General features: G+C 49.4%; 2 protein-coding genes across 7 annotated transcripts in view; both read right to left on the reverse strand.

Moving 5' to 3' along the window:
- Zbtb32 (zinc finger and BTB domain containing 32) overlaps positions 1-11,851 on the reverse strand; it is a 13,140-nt gene extending 1,289 nt beyond the window's left edge. The window contains exons 1-2 of one of the 6 annotated variants that reach the window (XM_006540246.4): positions 7,812-7,970; positions 89-997 (exon numbers count right to left, since the gene is read on the reverse strand). In XM_006540246.4, coding sequence (XP_006540309.1) covers positions 89-900 — 812 coding nt within the window. In that variant the 5' untranslated portion in view covers positions 901-997; positions 7,812-7,970. Of the gene's footprint in view, positions 1-88; positions 2,910-7,811; positions 7,971-11,787 lie in introns of those variants that run through there. The other 5 variants (NM_021397.2, NR_153655.1, XM_011250663.3 and 2 more) reach the window with 5 other exon arrangements.
- Positions 11,852-12,123: 272 nt separating this feature from the next.
- Positions 12,124-21,766, reverse strand: Upk1a (uroplakin 1A). The gene is made up of 8 exons (NM_026815.2): positions 21,746-21,766; positions 21,419-21,506; positions 18,646-18,846; positions 16,163-16,237; positions 15,907-16,014; positions 14,093-14,272; positions 12,804-12,887; positions 12,124-12,674 (listed from the first exon to the last, which is right to left on the reverse strand). Exons 2-8 carry the CDS (start codon positions 21,497-21,499, stop codon positions 12,630-12,632), a joined length of 774 nt encoding a protein of 257 aa, NP_081091.1. The 5' UTR covers positions 21,500-21,506; positions 21,746-21,766; the 3' UTR covers positions 12,124-12,629.
- Positions 21,767-22,013: the final 247 nt, after the last annotated feature.

A 22,013-nucleotide genomic window follows, 5' to 3' on the forward strand; every position in this document is an offset into this window, starting at 1 on the left:
GTACACTGAACCCTTCCAACCATCACTGCTGCCTCTCCGGAGCCACTCCCTCCCTGCCTAGATGTCCTCCTTTAAGCCTCTCACTCACCTCTGATCTTGAGGCCGGACCTGCCAGGCCGCAGTGATGGGGGTACTATGGGAGAAGGGAGCACCGTATCTGGAGGGCCACAACAAGATGCTCCACAAGGCCGACTGGCCCTCCCCCAACCTAGGGACTTCAGCCCACCAGGGCCTGGGAATGAGGCTAGTTAGGAGGGAACCTGGTGGGGAAAGGGGATCAGGGCACCCACGAAGACTCTCCTCAGAGCCCTTGTGGCTCTCGATACCTCGCATGACCTCCTCTGAGCTCATCATCCTAGTTGCTCCTGCCATCTCAGGCCTCTCTCCGGGTGCTTTATGCTTGTGTGACATCTCCTGTTCTCTCCCATTACTTCTAAAATCCTTCTCTGGCTTCTGTTTCTCTCCAGGACTCCCAAGTCCTCTCTCAGAGCCCCTCATGAAGTCTTCTGATTGCTGGTGCCTCTTCAGTCCTGGATCCAGCTCATCTTCATCCTTGCCCTTTTGAGCTCTCTGACAGGCCTCTTCCAAGGCCTGTACCCCCAAGGCTTTGGCTGCCTCTTCAAGGTCCCCCAGCTCCCCAGGCTGTAGCTCTATACTCTCTCCATAGACAAAGGTCAGAATCTGAGCAAAGGTGGAAGGGCTTATGTCTTCAACCAGAGCCCACCGGCCCCTGCAGCCAAGCCTTGGGCTTGCACCTGCCAGCACTAGGCTGTGAGCCGGGAACTCCAGGCCCCCTACTGTGATCAGGGTATCACACAGTGCTGGCCGGAGTCTAGCCGCTAACTGTACCAACCTATCAGAGCCATATGGGCTGATTAGTCTTGTGGGGGTCTGGGGCATTGTTCCTGGCTAATCTACCAGTTTCACAGGCTCTGAGAGGAAAGCCACAATGGGGGATCCATGATTGAAGTGGGAGAGAAACCGCATACTCTCTGGCCTGTGAAGGGGAAGGGAGAAAGAGTGAGTGTCTGGGCTCAGATTGGTGCTGTCTGTCCTGAATGAATCAAATAAACTAAGCCAAAGGCCAGCTGTGGGGATGCCACACTAGGAGAATGCACACTGGGCCAGAGGTTAGGTTTGGGGCCTGAAGAACGACAGCCAGGCAGTTAGCAGAGGTATCAGATAGTGGGTTTAGGGCTGGTATAGTTAGCAAACACCCAGCTTAAGGAAGGTTTGGCTTCCCCAGGCTCTTTTGCAGGGAAAGCCTCTGAACAGCCTGGCCTTTTCCACACTTTGCATCAAACCTGGCATTTATGAATGGAGGAAGATGCGACCTCATGAGAGAGCTCAGACAGCTTTTGGGTCCTCCCCCAACATGAGCCCAGAAAGCCAGAGAAGGCATCAAGACAGCTCACATGGCAGGACAAAAGACTCTTAAGGCGTCACACAATTGTCTCTGCAAGACTGAAGCTTCTAGAATACACCCTCTGAGAAGGGATTGGAAAAGAGCAGAGATCTCCATCCAGTGGGTTAAGGGAGTCACACAAGAGTTTTAGAGAAGGCTTTGATGCCTGAGGAAGTGAAAGAAAGGAAAAAGAGACTGGGGAAAGGGAAGCTACTTCCTCTCACAAGGAGGATAAAGAATGGTTGAGTTCTGTTTTTCATAAGCCAAAAGACTAAGACTCAGAAAGTGCTCAACAAGTCAAGACTTTAATCACACATCAAAACCATCATGACACAGAGAGAGATAGCCTGCGAGTCTTAGCATCCTGCAGGCCTAGCTCGGTGTGGACCCTCCATGAGTAAGCAGCATGGTGGGGGAGGCAGAGAGAGGAATGAGGAACTACTTAGACACCTTGGAGTGAGGGATGCAGGGTGGCAGGAAGTAGAAAGAAGGTTGGAATGGAGGAAAAGCACAGCTGGGGAGAGGGATGGTAACTCACCTCTGTAGCTGCCTCCTAGTACCGCATGCTCACTACTGCTCCTGGGGTTCCTGCCCACCTACCCCCAGTTAGCTCCACCCCGTCCTCAGTCATCCCAAGTATTAGTCTGCCACAGTCCCCTAGAGGGGTGTGGCTTACTGTCTCTGCTTAGGACCTATAAGAGAGGCTACAGATCTACTTTTAACAACCCGGACTGCCTTGCCTCCTCAGTCTAATTCACTTGTGAGTTCTGTAGAGTCAAAGATGTGAACCTGTGGTGACAGGGACTTTGGGATAGTCAAGAGTTGAAGCCTCATCTCTGCCATTTACTAGTTGAGTCACCTTGGGCACGTCATCCCTCCCTCAGTCACCTCATGCATCAAGTGTCATGGTCTCGTCCAGAGGTGGGGGTGAAAATGAAGTGCCATGCATGAGGAAGCAGTCTGTGAGCACAACACAGCATTCAGCTGCTATTAGTTCTACATCCTGGAGGTGGCCATAGCAAGGAGTAGCTGGAAAAGCACTTGTGATACCTCAGAAGTGTAAGCATAGAAACACAGAATGGGAAGCAGCAGGCAGAGGAAAAGCCAAGGCTCCTCCTTTCCCTGGCTTAGTTCATCAGGCCCCCCTTCCTCTATGAGACTGACCCTTGTCCTCTGGACCACAGCAAAGACTAGGTGTGTGTGACTCAGATCCTCCCAGCAGACTCTGAGGGGGGCAACCCCAGGAAGCCTGTGGTGGTCTTCGAAGAGAAAAATCTCCTTTTCTTGGGCTGATGACAAATGACATTTCTCTGAAATCAAAACCAGGGGTTTCTTTCATTTTCTGCTCAAGGGGTCAAGGTCCCTAGAGATTTCCACCTCTTTTGACACCTTTAGCGCCCCCCCCCCATATGTCTTCTTCCTGTGTAGCTCAGGCTGGTCTTGAAATCTCTATCATCCTGTCTCAGCCAGTGCCACCACGCCCAGTTTTGATACTCTTTAAATTGAGGAAGGGATAAAAAGCCTTTGAAACTCAAATTTGTTTGTTTCCTTTTAATTTATTTTACTTATGTTTTGTTTTTTACCATTCTACCAATCTGATCCTAAGCTGCTCTTCTCATTCATGGCAGGTGTCTAATCTGTCATACATATGGAGTAAATACGGAGAGGAGAGACAGGCCAGACATTGGCTGGGCTGCTGTGGTGCCAGAATGAGCTGAGTCCCCTGAGGTTTCTCCCTAGCTTCTGGCCCCTCCTCGAGCCAATAACGAACAGTCAGATCTGTTTTTCCCCCTTGGCTCCAGGACTCCAAGATGTTCAGTCCAGCCTTCTATTACTCTATCCCTCCAGACCTAGGATGCCTTCCCTCCGATTCTAGCTTGGGTGCAGGCAGGTGGCGACCCTCCTAGATCAGACAGGGTGTGTCGGTGGGTGAGGCTGGTGAAGGGTTAGTAGGGTGGAGATAGGGGAAGATGAGTCAGAGCGAAAGGGAAAATGCAAATGGAACCCTGTGTTCATCTGCTCCTCTGAATGTTAAATATTTTCCACTTCTGAGCTTTCTAATTCCTAACATCATGCACTTGGGATCATACTAGATACTGCTATGTAAAAGGCATACTAAATGCCAGCCCTTCTGATAAATGTACAAACAGATACAAGCCTTCCTCCAACACAAAAACACAGTCTCTAAAAACAAGAAGTGGGGCAAAGTTGTAGCGGGAAAGGCACTGGGGTCTGACAGCAGCCGCATCACCCAATGGAAGAAGTCCCTCCCTTCTGCCAGTGACTCAGCTGCCCCACTAGTATGCTTCACCCACTGATGACCAAAAAGTAGGGACCACTCAAAGATAGTCTGTGAGGACTGACAGTAGGCTTTCAGAGCACTGAGGAAAGAGCCAGGGGGTTCCCCAATGAGTAAACAAAAGGCCCTGAAGAATAGGAAACCCCATTTTGCCTCCCACTTCCCACTTGGTGTCTTCCCACAGTAAGGTTATCCCTTACAGAGAGAGGGGGGGGGGGCGCCCGTAGAGGTATTTTCAGGGCCCTTTGCACCTAAGCCCTTATGCTGGGGACACTGGGGTCCCTTCCCTGGCCTCTTCCTACAGCCATGGAAGAGTAATCACAGACACTTGGCATTAAGCAATGATAGGAGAAACAGATCCAACAGCGTGCACTTTGACTTGCAAGAGTAGAGCCAGGATCACAGACCCTGTAGTTGCCTTTATCCCTCAGACATTTAGCCACATCCCCCTGCTGCTCTCCCGATGGCTCTCTGGGTCAGAGTTCGGAAGCCCTGCTGTGCTATGGCCTTGCAGACCCTCCCCCAGTGCAACTGCAAGATAAGGTCATGGTTCCATCTAATATCTGGCTCCATGTAATGCCAGGAGTCACGTAGACCATGCTACACTAAATCACATGGAATGGAACCTCCTGGTTCCTTAGAAAAAAACCTAGACAAGTCGGATCCTCTAAGATTAGATGTCTTTTCTTCAGGATCCCCATTATGCGGTACATAGAGGCTATCTCTCCTAAGAAAGTACCTCTCTAGGATTTTGAAAGAACACTCTCCCTTCAACACCCTCTACATTCTACCCATAGTGTGATGCCACACCTCTCATAATGCTCTCCCACTGCAAGACCCAATCATACCCCCAGCGTAGCAAGTTCAGCATCCTAATAAAGCTCCTTATTATGAAGGGTAATTTCAAGTTCAATCCTTTCCCAAACTAATTACCCTGCTGCACCTGGCCTCTGACATACTGAACCTGACATACTGTTCTGGTAATGTCTCTCATCCCTGAGAAAAGTGGCACTTGCTGGCAATCATAGCACTCAGGAGGCTAAGGCAGGAGGATTGTGAGTTTGAAGTCAACCTGAACAACATATTGAGGCCCTGTCTGAAATAAACACAATTGTCCCTATTTCCTGCTTCCCAGGATCATTCAGAGAGCATCATCTCCCTAGCGTAGTAGAGTCTAGAGCTCACAGATTAGGACACACTGTGTCCAGGCAGAAGCTAAAGTGCATAGATTTGGACATATGATTGGAAGAGAAATATGTGGGGAAAGGAGGGATGATCGCCGTACTATTTTGTTGTTAGTTTGTTCTTTGAGATAAGGTCTATAACCCAGGCTGACCTCAAACTCATGGAACTCCTCCTGCAGTAGCATTCCAAATGCTGGGGGTTCTAGGAATGAGCCGACATACCCAGCTTTTCTGTTCTCTTTAATACCTGTATTACCGAGTCAAACTTGAGGTCTGACATTTTCTTCCTGCCAGTAGGATTGACCAATGAAACTATAAGGAACATGTGTGAGGTACTCAGAGCACACAGCCCGAGTGTAAAAACAAAGCTTAGATTGTAGTGCAAAACCCAGCTTAATGTAACAAGGTAACAAGTACTGATTCTATGTAAATATTACAGCTAAACTCAGACCTTTCACAGCATGCCAGGGGTGGTTGCTTTATGAAAATGCTCTCCTTTCATTTTCCCTCACTTTTTTCAGTTTTGAGGTAGAATCTCACTGTCTACCAGACTGCCCGGGCTGGTCTTCGTCAATTCTCCCACCTCGGCCTCCCAAGAGCTTGGATTATAGGTATGAACCACTACACATCCCTTTGTCCCAGGGGTTTTAAATACTGAGTCCATTTCCCAAGCCAAGCTGAACAGAATTCAACTTAGAAAAAAAAAAAACTGTTAAAATAAAAATCTTCCCAACAAAACATTTTCTCCAAATGAAGGTCCACACACTCCCCACAGTATTTACAAGTGTAAATTATCCAATTATCCAAATCTGAGAGGAATTTTTGAGCTGTTCACTGGAGACAAGTATGTCCCACGCATACCAGAGCAGAGAGACACCTCTGGTGAATTCCTTTCTTCCCTTAAACCAGCACATAGGAATAAATAATAAAAGAAAAAAAAAAAATACTGGCACTTGGCTTAACCCAAGAACAAAGTATAGTCGATGCCTGAAGGGGCTGAATGGGATCCTAAAGACCCTGTGATAGTTTAGCCGTCAGAAACCGTAGGCACCAACTCATTTTCACAATCCTGTCCTCAGTCTAATTATGGGGCTGAACTCTCGCCAAATCCTCAGCCGCTTTGTGAAGGCTGCTTCAAGATGAGTGCTAAATATCAGTATTTACCTAAACTCAAGCAGAGGGCCCCACTCTGGACTCCTTGGGCTATGTTCCTCCCTGTGGGCTGAAGAGTCCCAGGGCATCAAGAAAGTAAACCCACTTGTGTGCTGAGAGAACTGAACTACATATACACACTCATTTACACATGTGCATACACAAACATACATACACATAAACTTTCACATATACTCACACATACACACAGACACACACACTCTCACACACAGACAGATACACACACCTAGACTATATTCTGGAAATCCAGAGTCCAGAGTTTACTGGACCAAAAGATGCTGAGCCCACACCCTAGGTCCAGATGGGCCTCAACTGTGCACCCATGAGAGTGGACTATCTATAAACATATATACACACTTGAGGTCCTGTATTGACTTGGGATGGATGTGCAGGTTAGTATATAAGACCTACAGCAAGCATGGGGGAAAATGGGTAATTTGTGGTCTCACTCAGAATCCGTACACAGTATGGAATAAAGTCTGCTCTATTCCAGTGGTTCTTAACCTCTCAGGACCTCACCACCCAGACACAGGAGCAGCTCTTCTTTTTACATTGATCATTTCAGACACGCATACAATTTCACATATGAACAAGTAACAAAATGAATCCCGCAGGATGCTGTGAAGCCCGTGCCTATTCTTGTCATCTTTGCAATCCCTGTAGCCCTTGTCCCACTAAATACATATACACACACATGTGCACACATTTCCTGGTGATTTTCATGAGCAAACAGACCGTGGAAGCCCAATCATAGCTCTGTCTTCCATATCTATATTTTGGATGTATCCCCAAAGTACCCCAAAGACCTTAATACTACAAAACAGCCAAGTGAAATTAGGTATCAACACACTGCCCCACAAGTTACCACAACAACAACAACAACAACAACAACAACAACAGGATCAGTGACCCAAGAATGGAATGCAGGCTTCTAATTCCATCACCAGAAGCTGAGGCAGGAAGATCACAGGACTGGGGACAGACTAGAAGTACATAGCAAACCCCTGTCTCAACCAAAACTAGCAATGTAAAAGATCACAGTGAAGACGGTTCCCTAAAGCACAGAGGGTCTCACACAACTCTCTCCACAGGCCAGCACAACTGGTATGCCTGCTCTATACTTTATAGGTCAAGAGCATGGGAAGGTTTGGGCACCCCCGAAATTTGAAAAACCACAGATCCAATCGGGGAAGTTATCCGTTCCTATTGGGCAATACGTTTGGCTGGGATGTAGAGGCTTTCACTCCAGAACCTCCAGAGAACCACTGGGCCAACATCCTGATCACAGTGTCCACTCTGGATCCAATGCCGAGGCACTTCAACCTCAAGTCGGGAAAACAACCATCTGTGAGGCCTGGGAAAACGGATATTGATAGTTTCCCAGTGAGCTTCCAACCTCATGAACATTCACTTCAGCCCAAGCTGGGTCTAAAACCCCCAGAAAACTCGTCACCACGTGCACACCAGGGAACCACAAGCCTCTCCCTTCAGTTGCCAGAGCCCAGCAGTGCTGGTGGCTTTTCCCACTTCAGCATAAGCTGGCCTCCGGGACCATAACAAAAGTCGGAGGGCATGCTGCCTCTCCTGACCAACCTGGGTCCAAAAATGACCAAGAGCCACACAACCTAAAGCCATTAACTCTATCTTCTGATCCTCAACAATGTCCCTCGAGGACACCCCCACCTCAGCCCTAGCATTCTCTAGGGTAGGCGCAATAACAAAGAAAAGGAAGAAAAGCCATAGCACTCACCAGTTTGGTCTCCTCCTACATCAACCTCACCCACTTTAAGGACTGCTCAGGCCAGAGTGGCCGTTACAAAATGGGGATCGACGCAAGCCCAGGAGCTCGAGGCCAGCGCGTGCACAGCCTCAGTGCGCTTGATCCTGATGCAGACACTGATTGGCTGCAGCTCTGGCTCTGCTCTTTTCTTATTGGTGCCTGTTGGGTGCTGACCAGCCAGGGAAGCAGCTGGCTTCTCCTTGCAGCTGATTGGCTGTGGAACTCGGGCCTTGAGTCTGATTGGCCTGGAGGTGTGTAAGCCGCAAGGCGTGAAGCTGAGATGCGGTGTTGCCACGTAGCCAGCCAACAGTGTTGATTAGTTACAGATTTTGCCCTTTTATGCCTACTCTGACCTTTCTGTCACCATTAAAGACCTTGAAGACTTCTTCAACACGAACTTAAGGAAACTACCATCTTTCCTGTTTATGCCCGGCTATTTGAGCACCTCCAATCTGAAAATTCAAGCTTTCTTCTTAACCCCCTACAATATGTGGAAAATAACAATCTATTGAGAGGACGTAACCTAACGCAAGGAGTTTGTGTCTTGGTGAGTGCAAAATCCAAATAAAGCCGGACATAAACAATCAAGAAATTTTTATTTTCATGTTCTCCATCAAAAGAAGTATAAGGAATTTATTAGAGAGGCTACACACACTCATTTGGAAAGGATATATTACTGAATGTGCCCAGTTTGTGCCATAAATTTTTATCTGAAAATAAATAAATGGTCCAAAAAAAAAAAAAAGACAGTTTTACTCTGGAGGCAGATCTCCCACCCTCCCTCCTTCCCTCGGGCGCCCTCTCTCTCAGAGTGAGGTGCCCTTAGAAGACAGATGTTAGATCCACTGGAGCATTAGCACTCACCAGCGCATTAGGCCCTTCAAGGTATCTGCTTTGTCTAGTCTCTAACAAAGTGAGGAGAGTAGGAAGAGAATGTAGGGGGCTACCACACTAAATTGGAAGGGCCTCAAAAGTCAGCCCAGCGGCAGGTACTTTTCCTAAACCACCACGGACTGGATGTATGACTAGCCTGCCCGACCCTCACCAGAAAGTATTCCAGCAGGGAGGACGCCAGCCCCAGCCATGGGTGTGGGTAGCGGTGCCTTGACCCATTATGATTGGCCTGTTTGAATAAACACTTCTATTGAATAAAGCACTTCTAATTTTTCAAGACTTGACGGCATGCTGAGCCAGCAGCCACCGAGTAACACTGCAGGGCCCAACCAGGATCAAGTAGTCCCTGGATCTCGGCCAGGGAGGCACCTTGCACAAACCAGTTCTGGTCCCAGCCTGCGGTGGCACCGCTCATTGGCTGGCCCTGAGCCACAACCAATGAGACACGAGGGCGCTCTCAAAGAGGCCGGCCTTGATCTGCCGCTGCCGCTTCTGATTGGCCGCAAGGCTGCACTCGCTGTTGATTGATCAGAGGGCCAGAGGCGTGTGGAGCCCGCAGCTTTTCTAGGCTAGGCACGCTTCCTATCCCTAGGCCTACGGAAGAGCTGCAGGGAGGAGACAGGAATGAGCACTATGAGTATCCTTAAAAAACAAAACACAACACACACACACACACTCACAAAACAAAGCAGCGCACGATCCTAGTTCAGAACCCACAAATGTAAATAGCCCTCCAAGGGTTGAAAGAAGCATTATAGCATTAGCAGCGGCTGATTCAGCCCTTTCCACAGATCGAGTTGTGTACGTCGACCTGATCAAGCCTATTATCAGTTAACCTCTGAAGGTTAGAGAGGTGAAACCCACTGTCTCAAACCTCACAAGTTCAGAATCTGTTCTTAGAGTTCGGCCTCTGAGCCACACGGGTCCCCCTCCACATCGGGTGAGGAATTGGACTGTGTGCCGAGGGAACCAAAGCTAGTTAGAGGTGGAAAAGCAATACAGTCGTGAGAAGGTTGGAGGATTGCAGGACGCTGGATGGCTGGCTACCTGTCCCTCCTAAGATCCTTGTTCTGACCTAGCCCTCACCTCTCTGTTCCCCTCTTACCCACAGGCACTGGTCTCTGGGCAAGGGGCCAGGAAGGAGAAACCTGTCGTGCCAGCCCAGGCTGTCTCCATCACACTGCATTGCTGTCCACCCTGCTGAGCCACTCAGCAGGTATGTGGACAAGGGGAACCGAAGAGGTTGGTGGCACAACCCTGGACAGATACAGGGGTCTACCAGCGCCCCTCCTCCGGAGCCACCCTAAAGCACCCATCTACAGCAAGGTCTAGCTTGTCTGAACTGCTTAGGGCAAGCTCAGAAACGCTTGGCAGAATAATTCTTCCCTCCATGTACATTTTGCACAACCAGAAAAGACACATTAAAAAAAAAAAAAAAAAAACTCCTTAAAACGTAAATGTCTGGCACTGGACAGATGGCTCAGTGTATATGAGGGGTGTTGCTCAATCTTAAGGACCTAAGTTCAGATCCCCAGCACCCATACAAAAGCTTTCTTTTTAAAAAAAAAATTCTTCTTGAAAGTGTTGGGCTAGAGAGACGGCTTGGCTCAGCAGTTAGGATCGAGCACTGACTGCTCTTCCAGAGGTCCTGAGGTCAATTCCCAGCAACCACATGGTGGCTCACAACCATCTGTAATGGGATCTGATGCCCTCTTCTGGTGTGAAGACAGCAACAGTGTACTCACATATATAAAATAAATAAATTTTTTTTAAATGGAAATGTCAAAATATCTAAGGAATGAAGTGAAGATCCACAGGATACCAACTCCTGGCTTCTTGGTTTTTCTTCACTGGATGGGGCAGGTCTCTGCCTTGGTAACAAAGCAGAAATGAAGAAGATTGGCTGAACAGCATGCAGGTGAATCTCAACTCTCCATCCTTTCCTGAGCTCTCAAGTTCTGGGAAAACATATATGTACCACAATGCCCATTTATTAGAATGAAAAGTCTTGTAGTCCGTTATTTTTCTTTGTTTTTGTATTGTTTTGAGATAGAGTCTCATGTAGCCCAGGTTGGCCTCTAATTGACTGAAAACCTTAACTCCTGGTCATTCGTCCTCCACCCTCTGAGCACTGGGATCATAGACAGGGCATGCAGCTACTTTCTGCATTCCATCTGGTAACAGTGAGTTGAGAGAAATCCATGATTCACAATAAAAAGATCTGTCAGGGGTTGGAGAGATGGCTCAGTAGTTATAAACACTGGTTGCTCTTTTGGAGGACCTGGGTTTGGTTCTCAGCACCCACATGGTAGTTCACAACCATCTGTAACTCCAGTTCCAGGAGACCTGACACCTTTTTCTGACCTCCGAGAGCACTGCATGTATGTGCCCAGGCATACATGCAAGCAAAGCAGCCATACTCATAGTGTAAATGATCTAAAGTAATAGTAAAAACAATCTGGTGGGTGTGCCCCACACCTCTAATCCCAGCACTCCAGGAAGCAGAGGCAGGCAGATCTCTGAGTCTACAGAGCAAGTGCCAGGACAGCCAGAGCTACACAGAGAAACCCTGTCTCAGACACCCCCCCCCCCAAAAAAAAGAACCTGAGTTCAGATCCCATTTTAAAACATCAGTAACTCTAGTACTGGATGGAGAAGAGAGGGTGGGCAGGTCTTATTGCCCAGCCAAGCTAGCCTGGGGGAAAACTGTTGGATGCCAGGTTCAGTTAGACACTATCTTAAGGGAAGAGGGGGAGGGGCAGGGAAAGACACTCCTTGGGCCTTTGAGCACATGTACGTGTGTGTGTGTGTGTGTGTGTGTGTGTGTGTGTGTGTGTGTGTGCCCGCGCACACAAAGCCTGTAGTACACACACACAGAGAAACAAAGAGAAAAATTCAAAACCTTTCTGGAAACCAAGACAGCACTCCTGTATCCAGGTGCACCTGAAGCCAACCATTTTGAACCAATGGCATGGGCCAGTAAACCCCACTTGAGGCCTTATCAATGTCAGCTGGATGTTGGCCACTCCCTTCAGAAATCTTATTCACTCACCCTTGTCCCCAAGAGAAAACAAACTCCGGCTGGGTGGAATGCGGCATGCCTGGAACACCAGCATTCCAGAGGAGAGGACAGGAAGGGGAGGAGTTTGTGGGTCACACCTGTAACCTCTCAGTGGGGAGGCAGCTGCAGTGGAATCACCTTGGCTTCAAGGCTAGCCAGGAATTATATACTTATACGTATATGTACACAAACACACCACACACACACACACACACACACACACACACACACACACACACACACACACACACACACATTCCAGAGACAGTTTGGGCTTCAGAGTAAGACCTCATCTCAAACAGAACAGAACAAGCTCCTCTGCTCATTCAGCCAGTATTTATTGGGTGTCCAGCCAACGCTCAGACACATGTTGGGGTGATGATGGGAACCCCCACAATGACCACGGCAGAACGTGTCACCCTCCTCTTTTCGCTACCTAGGCGTATAAGAGCTTAAAACTACTGAGCAGCAGTGGCTACACCTGCAAGAAGTTATGGAAGCCACAGTTCGGGGCAGGATGGGTTGTTAGGAGCAGCGGAAGGGCCTCTAAGGACAAGATATGTTGTTGTCCGTAGTCAGCCAAGTGAAGCAGGGTCAAGAGGTTCTGGGCACACAAATCCAGGCCCAGGGGTACAGGGAGGGCCCGAGGCAGCTCCTACATCTAGAAAGGGATGTTGGGATCACAAGAAGGGAAAATGGAGGGAGGTGGATGGGGTGGGTTGAGGCTGAGGTACACGGAGGTGGGATGGGGAGGAGGTTGAGGCTGTCCAAGCATGTGCAGCAGCGAGGCAGGAGCTTCAGGCCAAGGTGCATCTATGGCCTCCCCTTCCTCCTCAGAGAGTGGTGTAGAAATACATGGCTATCAACATCACAGGGAGCTGGGTGGGCAAACGAGAAGATTGGGCACTGTAGCCCAAACACATGTCTCCCCCCCTCCAAGCCCACACCCACACCCCTGAACACCCACAGCTCCCTCCCCCACAGCCCACGGGTGTCCCATTTCTCACGGTCCACATCAAGATGGCAAAGCCAAACCACGATATGCCCCACGTGTAGCTATCAATGGCATGGCCGATGTGCTCGAAGCAACCCTGGAGAGAGGGAGAGCAGAGAACGGCTTGTGAAAATGTATCTCATCTCGGGGCTGGTGGGTGATGCAAAGTCACCATGTGCCCTGGGAGACATAACTTTTCTTCCCTTTGCCTTGGTTTTCCCATCTTTGCAGTGGGAATTTTGGTCATGTCTGCCTTCTGGGACCCTCAGCCAGGAAAGTGCTGTTGACCACCCCATCCCACCCCCAGCCTCAGCCTGAGAGGCAGCGGGTGCCACTCTGCATTCTAATGTTCTGATGGCAGCAGTCGGGTATGTTGGTTATTTATGTTCAGCCTGGCTTTCTGTACTACCCATACACCCCATCTGCTTCTGATGAAAGATGAGCCAGAGCAGAGCCCGACACCAGGGCCACCTTCCTGGATCCTCTTCCAGCCATGAAGCAGCTGAAGCAAAGGTCCAGGGCATGGGACCCTGTCAGATGCACTCAAGCCTGGAGCTAGCTCTGCCCTTTGTAGAACACAGAAATGATTCTGGTTCTCTGAGCCCCAGTTTTACAATCTGTTAAGTCCTTGGTGATGGGGTGCCCTGGGACGTCTCCCCTCCGAGCCTGATCTAACAACCTGACTTGTAGTCACACGTACCACCACACACAGCTGTTATTATTTTTAATATTGCCCAGGCTGGCCTCAGACTGGCAGTGACCCCTCTGCAAGTAAGATTACAGATGTGCACCACCTCCACGGGCTTTCAGCTGTTATTTTTTCGTTTCCATGGTACCTGGGATTGAAACCACGACCTCCCACGTGCCTAGGAAAGCCAATCTCACTAAGCCACACCTTCAGCCCCCGGGGAATTTAGGAAGGTGCTCTAGCACCGAACCCTAAGCTTGGCTCCTTTTTCTTTTGAGGCAGGCAGGAGCTTTCGAAGTTACTCAGACTGGTCATGAACTTATGGCCAAACTGCCTCAGCTTACTAAGTGGGCAAGATGACAACAGGTGTGCATGCAAGGCCCAGCTCCAGCACCTGATAAACGTTTCTGTTGCTTCGCTCATTCCCATCCAACCAGGCCCAGACATCCGGTCTGAATCACAGAGTCTATGCATTCTGTTGACCCAGACAAAGAGCTGGGAGGACCAGGGAGAAAGGAAAGAAAGAAAAGGCTAGAGAGCAGAGGCCGAAGGACAGAGGGACAGACAGGCAGTAGAAGGGGAAAAGGGAGGAAACAGAGGGCAAAGAGACACACCTTGGTAAACAGGTAGTCCATGTGGCCTACTCGGCAGCCATCTTCATTGATGGGGATGAAGTTGCCTGTCCGACGACAGCACAGTGGGGGCCACGGGAACACCACTTCCGGGGTGGCTGCCCGGAAGGCTGATGTGTAATTCACCCAGTCCATGGGGCCAGATGTGCCACAACACTCTTGCTGGAGAAACAGCCAGGGTTTAGGCAGGGCTAGAGGTGAGGTTGTGCACCAGTAAGCTAATAGATTTGGCACAAACCATTGCTGATAACCATGCCGGCAAATTTGATTTCGGGGGAGGGAGGGCAAACAGCTAAGAGCACCTGCTGCTCATCAAGAGGATCCAAATTCACTTCCCAGGACCCATGTTGGATGGCTCACAACTACCTATAACTCTGTTCCAGAGGATTGGATGGCCTCTTCTGACCTCTGTGGGAATCCCCACACAAGTATGCATATACACACAGACACTCATGCACATAACATTTTTAAATCAAATTTTATAAAAGGCAGATTTATGGCATTTCTCAACCCACTGAGTGGTTTGTTGTAGTTTTTGAGACAGGGTTTCACTGTGTAACCCAGGCTGTTTTCAAGCTGGTGGCTGCCTGCCTCAGTCTCCCAAGTGCTTGGATTTCAGCAGTGTACCACAATGCCTAGCTCAAATGAGCATTTTAGTAGAAGGCCTTAGCTTTAGCTTTTAGCTGAGGAAGACAAGTGTGGGTACCTTTAAACATAGTTCAGTTGCTGGGCCTCTGCAGACTTGGGCTGAACTGAGCTGAGATTCCTCCTCCTCCTCCTCCTCTTGCACAGTATTATGTTGGATGCAATTAAGACTGTAGCTTCGCCACGCTGAGTGGCATCCAACTTTAATCCTAGCACTTGGGAGGCAGAGGTAGGAGGATTTCTGAGATCAAGGCCAGCCTGGTCTACAGAGTGAGTTCCAGGACAGCCAGGGCTACACAGAGAAACCCTGTCTCAAAAAAACAAAACAAAACAAAATAAAACAAAACAAAACAAAAACCCAAAAAAACAAAACAAAACACAACAAAAAACCCAAGGACTTTGTGTGTGTGTATGTGTGTGTGTGTGTGTGTGTGTCTCGCCGCCACCTTCTAAGGTTGAAATTACATCCCCAGCCCTCATTTATCTGGGTTTCTGGAGACCTGAACTCTGATCTTCTCACTTGTAGAACAAACACCTAACCACTGAGCCATCTCCCCAACCCTCAATAAATAGATATTTTACAATGTAATAAAGGAGCTCCCCATGTAATCCTAGCTACTCAACAGGCTGAGACAGAGAGTCAGAGTCACAAGTTCAAGGACTGCCTGGGCTACATAGTGAATTGAAGGGTAGCCCAAATAACTCATGGTAACCCTATCTCAAACATTAAGAGAGAGAGAGAGAGAGAGAGAGAGAGAGAGAGATACAGAGACAGACAGACAAACAGACAGACAGAGACAGAGCAGTGGGAAGTAGGGTAATGAAGAGTTCAGCAGGAGAGCCCCTGCCTAGAAGTTATGAGATCCTGGATTCCATCCCTAGCAACACAAACAGCTTTGTTTGGGGAGGGAGGGCGAAAAGAGAAGAATAGTAGGCTGAAGGGTAGCCTGGGTTGGCAGTAAAGTTTTTATGACTGTCATAATGGAGGAGAAACACCTTCATTACTTCACTGCAGACAGCCCTGAAAGGGAAACTCCTTTTCTGGGTCTGTGGTCTACGAAACTGTAGTGACCAAAGGCACTGCTACCCTACCTCAGTCCCCAGAGTGGAAATAGTCATTCTGTCAGGTGAGTACACAGGGCCCAACCTACCTCAATCATGATCCGGTCCCAGAGTCGGGTTAGCTCCTGGCCCTGGTCAGTGTCTGCACTGTAGTAGGTCAACATTTGCTTGGTTATCAGGGATGGGTTGGACACCATCTGAGGAGGAAGGACAGAAGGGCAGAAGGCAGCTTGGTTAGGGATGGGAGCCTACTGGGCGTATGCTATGCAACTCTAGGGATGCCCTCACCACCACCGTGACCACTCCCGGCATCATTCTGCCCCTGCTGCCCCCTTCCCCACTCACATAGTCGCGGTGGGTGTAGGATGTGATGCAGGAGGCACACTCGAAGATGTAGACGATGAGCATCAGCAGCAGGTACTGTAGAGAGAGCAAAGGTGGCCCTTGGTGCAAAGGCAGGCTGCCATGCATAGGTGCCTTGGGCCCAAATAAAACTTTTTTTTCTTGTTGAGACTATGTAGACCTCTCTGGTAGCCTGGAAATCACTACATGTAGACCAATCTGGTTTTAAATTTACAGAAATTTGTATCCCTCCCATACCACCAAGAGATAAGCACTGAGCTGTACCATTACATCTAGCCCGTTAGAACCTTAGTTCCGAGGGAGAGCGTTCCCCAGCATGTACAAGAGTCTGGGTTCAGTTCCCAGCAGTGTATGAAAGCATGCTAAACAAACAAACAAACAAACAAACAGAAAGAGAGAGTGATTTTTGAAACTAGTGTGTGAGGTGGGAGATTGAAAACTCGACACTTGGCTGGTCAGTAGTGGTTCACACCTTTAATCCCAGCACTCAGGAGGCAAGGGTAGAAGATCTCGGAGTTAGAGGTCAGCCTGGTCTATAGAGCAAGCTCCAGGACAGCTGGAGCTACATAGAGTGACCCTATCTCAAAAGAAATGACAAACAAACAAACAAAAAGGTAGTTAGATTGACTTTCAGGCTTTGATTAAATTACTATGACAGGAGTCTATGATTGGGGGTGAGGGAGAAATGACAGAACCTAGAGGGCAGCTGGGCGTGGTGGGGCACAGCTTGAATCTCAGCACTTGAGGTGGAAGCTGGCGGATTTGAGAGTAGCATGAGATAAAAGGAGGAGGAAGGGAGTGGTGAGGAAGCCCTTCCGTTAATAGCTCTATCTTATACATAATAAAGTCCTCGTTGTCTCCTTAACCTGCTCCCCTCCTGGTCCCCACCCTGTGCTGTTTGCTGACTGCCAGACACTGCTGCCCCCTTCTGGCCACAGGACCTTTGCTCATGCTGCTATGTCCACCAGAGACATTTCTCAAGCCCCCGCGGACTCCCTGCCCCCAACCTGCTTTTCTTGGCATCTGCTGGCTGTGGGTTTTCGTCCATTTCCCCAGGCTCCCTTCACTACCCCAGTTGTTTTTTGTTTTGTTTTGTTTTGTTTTAAGTTGCGCTCAGTGTTCCTTGCTCAGTAAACATTTGTTGTGATAATTCTGGGAGCCAAGGGTCCCACCACAGCAGAGTAAGCACTGAGCTGAAAGCATGGGACCCCTCGCGCTCTCCAAAGCCTGGCAGAGGCAGTGGCCTCCTTTGGGCTTCGGGTTTATTTCTCTGCCTGGCAATGGGCTTAAAAACCCAATTTCATGTGGCTTCTGGGCAAATGGAAGGCTCATTGACTGTGTCAGAGATCAAATGTGGGGGCTTCCCGAGCCTGGCAGTTCAGTTGCAAGCTGAAGGCCAACTGAAGCACGGTGAGGCTCTGCCTCAAAACAAAACAAAAAGAGGATGATGGGCTTGTGCGTTGTGGTGGCGCACATTTATAATCCCAACAGGTGAGGCGCTGAGGCAGCTGGGGCTTCAAGGGGAGAAGACAAAGGGGGCGTGGCAGAAGAGATGGCTTAGTGAAAGCCCGGTGCTGCTTTTTCAGAGAAGCTGAGTTCAGCACCTGCGCCCCACCCCCGCCCCCCAATCAGGCCACTCACAGCCACCTGCAACTCCAGCTTCAGGGGATCCAACTCCCTCCACTGATTCCCATGGACACCGAGCAAGTGCGCGCGCGCGCGCACACACACACACACACACACACACACACAAGTCACACACCAATAAAAACAATACAGTAAAGCTTAACCATGAGGAGGCATAGAGTCAAAAGCAGACGGGTTCAAGCATAACTGGGCTGTGTGGTCCCGGATAAGTGTAGGCACCTCTCTGAACCTCAGTTCCAAGTGTCTGTCAAATAGTGTAGAGGCTGCGGCAGTGGTGGCATTTCATGAGAGGCCATGTAACATAAATGAACAAATCTGTGTAAACTGTTGAGCTCCTGGCTTGGGTTGCATGCTTGGTAAACAATAGCTGTGTCATTACAGTTTTTGTTGTTAATGCTGCTACAACTCAGGACCGCAGACCTTGGAGACCAAATAATTGAGTTCAAATACATACTACATACATACATACATACATACACATTTACATATCTACACACATGTACATACACATATACATATGTATATGTATGCATATATGTATGTGTATATGTGCATATTTGTATGTATATACATATATGTATATATATTGCTTTTAGGAGTCTCCTAGCAGCTGTGCTGAACATCCCTCTTCTCCTCGCACCCAGGCTCCTCTATACAATGGGGGTGACAGCTGAAGCTAAGCCATGGTACCAGGGCATGGTGAATGAAGTGGTGTTTGCGGGGTCTTTAAGTGAGGGGCCATGAATGAGTCACATTCGTGGCCCCGCTGTCACCCATGACTGATGACAAGTGCCACCATCCCCGTCCTGGGATCTCACCGTGAGGATCATGTACCGACGACGACAGAGCGCAGCTCCTACACCAAAGCTGGCCACGACGAAGAAGGAGAAGCCGCAGAAGATGGCAATCCAGGCGCCAGCGAAGACATCATCCTTGCCTGAGACGCCCATCAGTGGGTACACGCGGTACTGGTCAGCTGTTACCCACACTGTCTCCGCAAACAGGGCCAGGCCTGACAGCTGGGCAGGGAAAGGTTAGCCCAGCAGTTGGATTGTGCGAGTCTCCAGAATTCAGCCTTTCCTGGTCCACAACCTCCCATGCCCTTGGGGTAAAGTGGGGCTTGGAAGGGAGGCCGACTCACATTTTTATGAACAGGGATGGGGTGGGCGGGGAAAAGCCAAGAAGGAAGAAGAGGTACAGGTAGAACCTCAGCCCCCCACATCCCTGGGGCTGGTTGCTTCAACAACAGGAAGCTTGGAAAGCAGGGTGGGCACAGGGCAACTGCTGCGCTGGCCTGCCATGCTTGGCGGCGCTGTTCTCAGCATTTTATGGGTGGGAGGAACCACATAACACTTTCAGCAATTCTTTGGAAGGTCAGTTCAGCCTACAGGTGCACTGTCTCAGGCAAGGCCAGGGCCAGCTAAGAGGGCTATTCTCAGCAGCACTGTGATAAGCGGGGTGGAGCCACGTGGCAGAACCCCTGTGTGACTGCCAGATGCCTGGAATCGGTATTCTGTGGTCTTGTCTGGAGCAGCCTATAGGCAGTGTGAGCTACTGAAGGGCATACAGCAGGGTGAGCTACACGGGAACAAGAAAATGGGCTTATCTCTTCCTATTCAATTGTGTTTGCTTAAAGAACTATCAGGAAGACTGAGGGATGTCTCGCAGTTGGTACAGACTGCTTCTCTAGCATGCAGAAAGCCCCATGCTCAATTCCCAGTCTTGTATGAACTGGGCCAGCTGGTGCACACCTGTGAGCCCAGCACTTGGGACGTAGAGGCAGGAGGATCTAAAATTCAAGGATATTCTTAACAATATAGGGAGTTGGAGGTTAGATTAGACTACATGAGAGACCTTCTCTCAAAAATAACAAAAACAAGCCAGGTAGGGTGGGGCACACCTTTAGTTCCAGCATTCCAGAGGCAGAGGCAGATGGTCTCTGTGAGAGCCTGTTCTACAAAGCAAGTCCAGGACAGCCAGGGACAGTTACACTGAGAAACCCTGTCTCGAAAAACAAACAAACAGCTGGACAGTGGTGTCGCATGCCTTTAATCCCAGCACTTGGGAGGCAGAGGCAGGTGGATTTCTGAGTTTGATGCCAGTCTGGTCTATAGAGTGAGTTCCAGGACAGCCAGGGCTACACAGAGAAACCCTGACTTGAAAAACAAAACAAAACAAAACCAAAACAAAAAAAAAAACCAGGTTGTCATGGGGACAAAGGAATTACAAACTGTCCTCTGTAATGCCAGGCTTGATGGTACACACCTTTAATCCTAGCCCCTGGCAGGCAGAGCAGAGGTGGTGGATCTGTCCTGAAAATCAGAGATGAGGGGCTGGAGCACTGGCTGCTCTTCCAGAGATCCTGTGTTCAATTCCCAGCAACCACATGGTGGCTCACAACCATCTGTAATGGGGTCCTATGCCCTCTTCTGCTGTGTCTGAAGAGAGCAACAGTGTACTCACATACATAAGATAAATAAATCTTAAAAAAAAAATCAGAGATGAGGAAAGAAGGAGAAAAGGAAAATTTCTCTGTGGACAAGCTTTGGTTGTTGTCTTGGGTTTTTGACACAAGGTCTCATGATATAACCTAAGTTGGCCTGGACTTACTGTGTGGTCCAAGGTGATTTCAAACTTGTGGTGTGGCAGTCCTCCTGCCTCACCTCCTCAGTGCCACAGGTGTGTGCAAAGCATCCCTGTTCCTCTCTTCTCTCTCTCTCTCTCTCTCTCTCTCTCTCTCTCTCTGTCTGTCTGTCTGTCTTGCTGATGAGAAAGCCAGGGATCACAGAGGTGATACTGATGGCCTCCAGTCCCATAACTAGCAGAGCTGGGATATGAACCCAAGCCTGCCTGGCTCAGGGCAACACCCAAGCATCACATAGTTTTCCTCTTTTAAAAACCAACATCACAACATCAGCTGGACAGTGGGGGCGCACACCTTTAATCCTAGAACCCAGCGGGCAGAGGCAGAGGCAGGAGGATCTCTGAGTTCGAGGCCAACCTGGTCTACAGAGTGAGTTCCAGTACTTGATACTTGACAGATTCTCTTGACACTAATTCTCAACTTTCTCTTCTCTTTTCCCTTCTCTTCTCTTCTCTTCTCTTCTCTTCTCTTCTCTTCTCTTCTCTTCTCTTCTCTTCTCTTCTCTTCTCTTCTCTCCTCTCCTCTCCTCTCCTCTCCTCTCCTCTCCTCTCCTCTCCTCTCCTCTCCTCCCCCTCCCCCTCCCCCTCCCCCTCCCCCTTCCTCTCTCTAAACAGAACTTCACACACTATAGTTTAGATTGGCTTCAGACTCACAGCCATTATTCTCTGGCCTCAGCCTTCCAAAAGCTGCGATTACGGCTGTGTGTGTGTGTGTGTGTGTGTGTGTGTGTGTTTACCACTCTTGTCTCTCAAGCGTTTCCCCTGAGTTGTGGATGAATCTACATGATCCACAAGAAGGATTCCCAGAGAACAGGTTGCTCCCTCTGTAAGAACAGGTAGCTGGGATCCCCTTTAGGATCTGGGACTAGAGCCTGCAGCTCATAGACCTGGGATCTCAGCTGCCACCTCCCCACCACACTTTCCCGCTCCCATTATTCCGCGTCTCACCAAAATAATGATGTTGCCCACGACCAGCAGCCCCACCACCACAGGAGACCCCTTCTCTCCCTCTGTCGCTGCAGAAGCCATCTTCCTGCTGGGGACACAGAAGCAGGGCAGAAGTTAGGAGGGCAGGAGGCAGGGTCTACTTCAGACCCCATCTACCAGGAGATGCTCATGAGCTGCAGAGCCCAGGCTGGTGTCCATATGCCCAGAGTCCAACAGCTTAGCAGTGAGCCTTCTACAGAAGAAGAAAAGCCGAGCAGCCTCTAACTGCAGGGCAGCTGTTGCCCTCCCCAGCCCCTTGCCCTGTCAACCCCCAGAACACCTCCTCACCTTCTCTACAGAAGCCTCTCTGGTCAGCCCCAGCTACAGCAGCTCCCTATATATGCCCAAACCCCTCCTTGAGCCAGTCTCAGAGGAGGAGGGGGCAGGAGTTCAGCAGACTGACCATGATAGATTTTTATGAGCTCCTTGACACTCAAGTGATTTACAGACCTGAAATTCAGGATTGTGCTCCTGACTGGCCACTGGGGCAAGGTGATCTATGTACCCAGAGGCTCTAATTCCCAGGCTGCAGCCATGCCAGAGGGGTGGGGGTGGG

The sequence above is a fragment of the Mus musculus genome, chromosome 7, assembly GCF_000001635.26.
Source record: "Mus musculus strain C57BL/6J chromosome 7, GRCm38.p6 C57BL/6J".
Lineage (NCBI taxonomy): Eukaryota > Metazoa > Chordata > Mammalia > Rodentia > Muridae > Mus > Mus musculus.

Excerpts from the sequence above, each read along its gene's own strand:
- Upk1a (NM_026815.2), bottom strand. The coding sequence starts at position 21,499 with ATGGCTTCTGCAGCGACAGAGGGAGAGAAGGGGTCTCCTGTGGTGGTG. Across the intron at positions 16,015-16,162 it reads CCTACACCCACCGCGACTAT|ATGGTGTCCAACCCATCCCT; the intron begins GTGAGTGGGGAA and ends CTTCCTCCTCAG. Across the intron at positions 14,273-15,906 it reads GGGACCGGATCATGATTGAG|CAAGAGTGTTGTGGCACATC; the intron begins GTAGGTTGGGCC and ends CTGTTTCTCCAG.